General features: G+C 24.0%; 1 protein-coding gene across 1 annotated transcript in view; it reads right to left on the bottom strand.

Annotated features, from left to right (window-relative positions):
- Window positions 1-7,762, bottom strand: part of LOC129743996 (vascular endothelial growth factor receptor 1-like) — a 106,071-nt gene that overhangs the window by 11,446 nt on the left and 86,863 nt on the right. Inside the window, exons 2-3 of the mRNA XM_055736275.1 lie at window positions 461-588; window positions 50-400 (exon numbers count right to left, since the gene is read on the bottom strand). Coding sequence (XP_055592250.1) covers window positions 50-400; window positions 461-478 — 369 coding nt within the window. The 5' untranslated portion in view covers window positions 479-588. The remainder of the gene's footprint in view (window positions 1-49; window positions 401-460; window positions 589-7,762) is intronic.

Below are 7,762 nucleotides of genomic sequence, written 5' to 3' on the forward strand. Positions count from 1 at the left end.
CTAGAATAAGAAGTATTTAATAATCTTAGAAATATCTGATTTCATTTACCTCTTGTTCATCTTTGAAAAGCTCCACCTTTACATTTTTGGAAGAAGGTTTACATGGAATAACAATTTCTTCATACGGAAAAGCTTTGACCACCGGTCGTTCAATGGGCACTAAGGGATTGTTGGGATCCTTTACGAAAATATAGATACTGCTAGCTTTGTGTTCGAATTCCAGATCATCAAGTTGGTCGCCCAAGTCATAGAAATTGTTTTTTTCGAATTCTATTACACAGTAATACCTAGCAACAACGCTTGCCTTTGCTCCGTGAACAGAAACACGAGCTCTAAACGGTTTATCTTCACCTTCAACTTCAAATGATTCAAAGGTCAATTGGGCCAGTTTATAAATGTCCTGGAAAAGAGCAAACTAAATATCAACCTTATGCATTTGAAATGATCCCAAAAGAACCACCTCCAATGGCGTGCGCATCCATTTTATCCAATGGGAGTGTTTGCAAGTCAACTCGAAATTGGATCCAGCATTCAGCTCTATCTCCGGCCAATTGGTCTCTATCTCTGGGGCCTCATTTTGATCTAATGCTGTAAAAAGGGAAAAAATGCTTTTGATTGAAGTAACTACAATTGGAAATTAAAAAAAAAAGGACGTCCGAATAAACTTTTGAATCTTAAACAAAGTGCCAAAAATGGCAATAACGACGCTGGCCACGCCCCAGATGTTATTAATAGAAATGAAAGTTTTTAAGATACATTTTTATTGGTTTCATGCCATCATTAATGTTAACTTCACAAAATTTGATTCCGTTATTCCGTCCATTTTAAGGTTTGTGTTATGTTAGGTAGTAATAAAAAAAAATTACCTTCAAAACTTTTCGGACCATTACAGCTGACAATTTCTGCTACCAGAAGCAAAAATATCGTTGAAGAAAACCATGGAATTTTTTCAGTTATCAAATAAAAAATGCGAACTTTCATGTTATTTAATGATATTTTAAAAAATAAGAACAATTTCTATGAAAAATCCAATAGCACTTTTGCAACAAACCCCGTAAAACTACACCTTGCAGATTCGATTACCTTGTTTCATCAACTGTGTTTGATCAAATAGAGGTAAAACTCAATCCATACAAGAATCTTTTTGAGAAACGCTTTCTGAAAAATGAAGAAAATAGTATTTCGATTAATCATTTGAAGTCATCATACATTTGAAAATTTTAAAACTAAAATGATAAAAATGACAAAAATGAAAAAAAAAGACAAAAAAGACAAAAAAGACAAAAAAGACAAAAAAGACAAAAAAGACAAAAAAGACAAAAAAGACAAAAAAGACAAAAAAGACAAAAAAGACAAAAAAGACAAAAAAGACAAAAAAGACAAAAAAGACAAAAAAGACAAAAAAGACAAAAAAGACAAAAAAGACAAAAAAGACAAAAAAGACAAAAAAGACAAAAAAGACAAAAAAGACAAAAAAGACAAAAAAGACAAAAAAGACAAAAAAGACAAAAAAGACAAAAAGACAAAAAAGACAAAAAAGACAAAAAAGACAAAAAAGACAAAAAAGACAAAAAAGACAAAAAAGACAAAAAAGACAAAAAAGACAAAAAAGACAAAAAAGACAAAAAAGACAAAAAAGACAAAAAAGACAAAAAAGACAAAAAAGACAAAAAAGACAAAAAAGACAAAAAAGACAAAAAAGACAAAAAAGACAAAAAAGACAAAAAAGACAAAAAAGACAAAAAAGACAAAAAAGACAAAAAAGACAAAAAAGACAAAAAAGACAAAAAAGACAAAAAAGACAAAAAAGACAAAAAAGACAAAAAAGACAAAAAAGACAAAAAAGACAAAAAAGACAAAAAAGACAAAAAAGACAAAAAAGACAAAAAAGACAAAAAAGACAAAAAAGACAAAAAAGACAAAAAAGACAAAAAAGACAAAAAAGACAAAAAAGACAAAAAAGACAAAAAAGACAAAAAAGACAAAAAAGACAAAAAAGACAAAAAAGACAAAAAAGACAAAAAAGACAAAAAAGACAAAAAAGACAAAAAAGACAAAAAAGACAAAAAAGACAAAAAAGACAAAAAAGACAAAAAAGACAAAAAAGACAAAAAAGACAAAAAAGACAAAAAAGACAAAAAAGACAAAAAAGACAAAAAAGACAAAAAAGACAAAAAAGACAAAAAAGACAAAAAAGACAAAAAAGACAAAAAAGACAAAAAAGACAAAAAAGACAAAAAAGACAAAAAAGACAAAAAAGACAAAAAAGACAAAAAAGACAAAAAAGACAAAAAAGACAAAAAAGACAAAAAAGACAAAAAAGACAAAAAAGACAAAAAAGACAAAAAAGACAAAAAAGACAAAAAAGACAAAAAAGACAAAAAAGACAAAAAAGACAAAAAAGACAAAAAAGACAAAAAAGACAAAAAAGACAAAAAAGACAAAAAAGACAAAAAAGACAAAAAAGACAAAAAAGACAAAAAAGACAAAAAAGACAAAAAAGACAAAAAAGACAAAAAAGACAAAAAAGACAAAAAAGACAAAAAAGACAAAAAAGACAAAAAAGACAAAAAAGACAAAAAAGACAAAAAAGACAAAAAAGACAAAAAAGACAAAAAAGACAAAAAAGACAAAAAAGACAAAAAAGACAAAAAAGACAAAAAAGACAAAAAAGACAAAAAAGACAAAAAAGACAAAAAAGACAAAAAAGACAAAAAAGACAAAAAAGACAAAAAAGACAAAAAAGACAAAAAAGACAAAAAAGACAAAAAAGACAAAAAAGACAAAAAAGACAAAAAAGACAAAAAAGACAAAAAAGACAAAAAAGACAAAAAAGACAAAAAAGACAAAAAAGACAAAAAAGACAAAAAAGACAAAAAAGACAAAAAAGACAAAAAAGACAAAAAAGACAAAAAAGACAAAAAAGACAAAAAAGACAAAAAAGACAAAAAAGACAAAAAAGACAAAAAAGACAAAAAAGACAAAAAAGACAAAAAAGACAAAAAAGACAAAAAAGACAAAAAAGACAAAAAAGACAAAAAAGACAAAAAAGACAAAAAAGACAAAAAAGACAAAAAAGACAAAAAAGACAAAAAAGACAAAAAAGACAAAAAAGACAAAAAAGACAAAAAAGACAAAAAAGACAAAAAAGACAAAAAAGACAAAAAAGACAAAAAAGACAAAAAAGACAAAAAAGACAAAAAAGACAAAAAAGACAAAAAAGACAAAAAGACAAAAAAGACAAAAAAGACAAAAAAGACAAAAAAGACAAAAAAGACAAAAAAGACAAAAAAGACAAAAAAGACAAAAAAGACAAAAAAGACAAAAAAGACAAAAAAGACAAAAAAGACAAAAAAGACAAAAAAGACAAAAAAGACAAAAAGACAAAAAAGACAAAAAAGACAAAAAAGACAAAAAAGACAAAAAAGACAAAAAAGACAAAAAAGACAAAAAAGACAAAAAAGACAAAAAAGACAAAAAAGACAAAAAAGACAAAAAAGACAAAAAAGACAAAAAAGACAAAAAGACAAAAAAGACAAAAAAGACAAAAAAGACAAAAAAGACAAAAAAGACAAAAAAGACAAAAAAGACAAAAAAGACAAAAAAGACAAAAAAGACAAAAAAGACAAAAAGACAAAAAAGACAAAAAAGACAAAAAGACAAAAAAGACAAAAAAGACAAAAAAGACAAAAAAGACAAAAAGACAAAAAGACAAAAAAGACAAAAAAGACAAAAAAGACAAAAAAGACAAAAAAGACAAAAAAGACAAAAAAGACAAAAAAGACAAAAAAGACAAAAAAGACAAAAAAGACAAAAAAGACAAAAAGACAAAAAAGACAAAAAAGACAAAAAGACAAAAAAGACAAAAAAGACAAAAATGACAAAAAAGACAAAAAGACAAAAAAGACAAAAAAGACAAAAAAGACAAAAAAGACAAAAAAGACAAAAAAGACAAAAAAGACAAAAAAGACAAAAAAGACAAAAAAGACAAAAAAGACAAAAAAGACAAAAAAAGACAAAAAAGACAAAAAAGACAAAAAAGACAAAAAAGACAAAAAAGACAAAAAAGACAAAAAAGACAAAAAAGACAAAAAAGACAAAAAAGACAAAAAAGACAAAAAAGACAAAAAAGACAAAAAAGACAAAAAAGACAAAAAAGACAAAAAAGACAAAAAAGACAAAAAAGACAAAAAAGACAAAAAAGACAAAAAAGACAAAAAAGACAAAAAAGACAAAAAAGACAAAAAAGACAAAAAAGACAAAAAAGACAAAAAAGACAAAAAAGACAAAAAAGACAAAAAAGACAAAAAAGACAAAAAAGACAAAAAAGACAAAAAAGACAAAAAAGACAAAAAAGACAAAAAAGACAAAAAAGACAAAAAAGACAAAAAAGACAAAAAAGACAAAAAAGACAAAAAAGACAAAAAAGACAAAAAAGACAAAAAAGACAAAAAAGACAAAAAAGACAAAAAAGACAAAAAAGACAAAAAAGACAAAAAAGACAAAAAAGACAAAAAAGACAAAAAAAGACAAAAAAGACAAAAAAGACAAAAAAGACAAAAAAGACAAAAAAGACAAAAAAGACAAAAATGACAAAAATGACAAAAATGACAAAAATGACAAAAAAGACAAAAAAGACAAAAAAGACAAAAAAGACAAAAAAAGACAAAAAAGACAAAAAAGACAAAAAAGACAAAAAAGACAAAAAAGACAAAAAAGACAAAAAAGACAAAAAAGACAAAAAAGACAAAAAAGACAAAAAAGACAAAAAAGACAAAAAAGACAAAAAAGACAAAAAGACAAAAAAGACAAAAAAGACAAAAAGACAAAAAAGACAAAAAAGACAAAAAAGACAAAAAAGACAAAAAAGACAAAAAAGACAAAAAAGACAAAAAGACAAAAAAGACAAAAAGACAAAAAAGACAAAAAAGACAAAAAAGACAAAAAAGACAAAAAAGACAAAAAAGACAAAAAGACAAAAAAGACAAAAAAGACAAAAAAGACAAAAAGACAAAAAGACAAAAAGACAAAAAGACAAAAAGACAAAAAAGACAAAAAAGACAAAAAAGACAAAAAAGACAAAAAAGACAAAAAAGACAAAAAAGACAAAAAGACAAAAAAGACAAAAAAGACAAAAAAGACAAAAAAGACAAAAAAGACAAAAAAGACAAAAAAGACAAAAAAGACAAAAAAGACAAAAAAGACAAAAAAGACAAAAAAGACAAAAAAGACAAAAAAGACAAAAAAGACAAAAAAGACAAAAAAGACAAAAAAGACAAAAAAGACAAAAAAGACAAAAAAGACAAAAAAGACAAAAAAGACAAAAAAGACAAAAAAGACAAAAAAGACAAAAAAGACAAAAAAGACAAAAAAGACAAAAAAGACAAAAAGACAAAAAAGACAAAAAAGACAAAAAAGACAAAAAAGACAAAAAAGACAAAAAAGACAAAAAAGACAAAAAAGACAAAAAAGACAAAAAAGACAAAAAAGACAAAAAAGACAAAAAAGACAAAAAAGACAAAAAAGACAAAAAAGACAAAAAAGACAAAAAAGACAAAAAAGACAAAAAAGACAAAAAAGACAAAAAAGACAAAAAAGACAAAAAAGACAAAAAAGACAAAAAAGACAAAAAAGACAAAAAAGACAAAAAAGACAAAAAAGACAAAAAAGACAAAAAAGACAAAAAAGACAAAAAAGACAAAAAAGACAAAAAAGACAAAAAAGACAAAAAAGACAAAAAAGACAAAAAAGACAAAAAAGACAAAAAAGACAAAAAAGACAAAAAAGACAAAAAAGACAAAAAAGACAAAAAAGACAAAAAAGACAAAAAAGACAAAAAAGACAAAAAAGACAAAAAAGACAAAAAAGACAAAAAAGACAAAAAAGACAAAAAAGACAAAAAAGACAAAAAAGACAAAAAAGACAAAAAAGACAAAAAAGACAAAAAAGACAAAAAAGACAAAAAAGACAAAAAAGACAAAAAAGACAAAAAAGACAAAAAAGACAAAAAAGACAAAAAAGACAAAAAAGACAAAAAAGACAAAAAAGACAAAAAAGACAAAAAAGACAAAAAAGACAAAAAAGACAAAAAAGACAAAAAAGACAAAAAAGACAAAAAAGACAAAAAAGACAAAAAAGACAAAAAAGACAAAAAAGACAAAAAAGACAAAAAAGACAAAAAAGACAAAAAAGACAAAAAAGACAAAAAAGACAAAAAAGACAAAAAAGACAAAAAAGACAAAAAAGACAAAAAAGACAAAAAAGACAAAAAAGACAAAAAAGACAAAAAAGACAAAAAAGACAAAAAAGACAAAAAAGACAAAAAAGACAAAAAAGACAAAAAAGACAAAAAAGACAAAAAAGACAAAAAAGACAAAAAAGACAAAAAAGACAAAAAAGACAAAAAAGACAAAAAAGACAAAAAAGACAAAAAAGACAAAAAAGACAAAAAAGACAAAAAAGACAAAAAAGACAAAAAAGACAAAAAAGACAAAAAAGACAAAAAAGACAAAAAAGACAAAAAAGACAAAAAAGACAAAAAAGACAAAAAAGACAAAAAAGACAAAAAAGACAAAAAAGACAAAAAAGACAAAAAAGACAAAAAAGACAAAAAAGACAAAAAAGACAAAAAAGACAAAAAAGACAAAAAAGACAAAAAAGACAAAAAAGACAAAAAAGACAAAAAAGACAAAAAAGACAAAAAAGACAAAAAAGACAAAAAAGACAAAAAAGACAAAAAAGACAAAAAAGACAAAAAAGACAAAAAAGACAAAAAAGACAAAAAAGACAAAAAAGACAAAAAAGACAAAAAAGACAAAAAAGACAAAAAAGACAAAAAAGACAAAAAAGACAAAAAAGACAAAAAAGACAAAAAAGACAAAAATGACAAAAATGACAAAAATGACAAAAAAAACAAAAAAGACAAAAAAGACAAAAAAGACAAAAAGGACAAAAAAGACAAAAAAAGACAAAAAAGACAAAAAAGACAAAAAAGACAAAAATGACAAAAATGACAAAAATGACAAAAAAGACAAAAAAGACAAAAAAGACAAAAAAGACAAAAAAGACAAAAAAGACAAAAAAGACAAAAAAGACAAAAAAGACAAAAATGACAAAAATGACAAAAATGACAAAAAAGACAAAAAAGACAAAAATGACAAAAAAGACAAAAAAGACAAAAAAGACAAAAAAGACAAAAAAGACAAAAAAGACAAAAAAAAACAAAAAAGACAATAAAGACAAAAAAGACAAAAAAGACAAAAAAGACAAAAAAGACAAAAAAGACAAAAAAGACAAAAAAGACAAAAAAGACAAAAAAACAAAAAAACAAAAAAGACAAAAAAGACAAAAAAACAAAAAAGACACAAATGACAAAAATTACAAAAATGGCAAAAATGACAAAAATGACAAAAATGACAAAAATGACAAAAATGACAAAAATGACAAAAATGACAAAAATGGCAAAAATGACAAAAATGACAAAAATGACAAAATGACAAAAATGACAAAAATGACAAAAAGTCAAAAATGACAAAAATCATAAATATAGATCAAAATAAGATTAAATTATGAATTTAGTTTTTATTTTTATTTATATTTAAATTTTATCAAAATGTTCCGTTAGATAATTTGTTATCTTGTTTTTTTTTCTGATCTAAATTTTGATTTTTTTTTTTTCGAATGAAACCAGATGTCAATTTTTTCACTTCTTTTGTAATTTGGCAATCAAATTGTTAGTAATGTGTATAAATAACTCAATTCC

This window comes from Uranotaenia lowii, chromosome 2, assembly GCF_029784155.1.
Source record: "Uranotaenia lowii strain MFRU-FL chromosome 2, ASM2978415v1, whole genome shotgun sequence".
Taxonomy (NCBI): Eukaryota; Metazoa; Arthropoda; class Insecta; order Diptera; family Culicidae; genus Uranotaenia; species Uranotaenia lowii.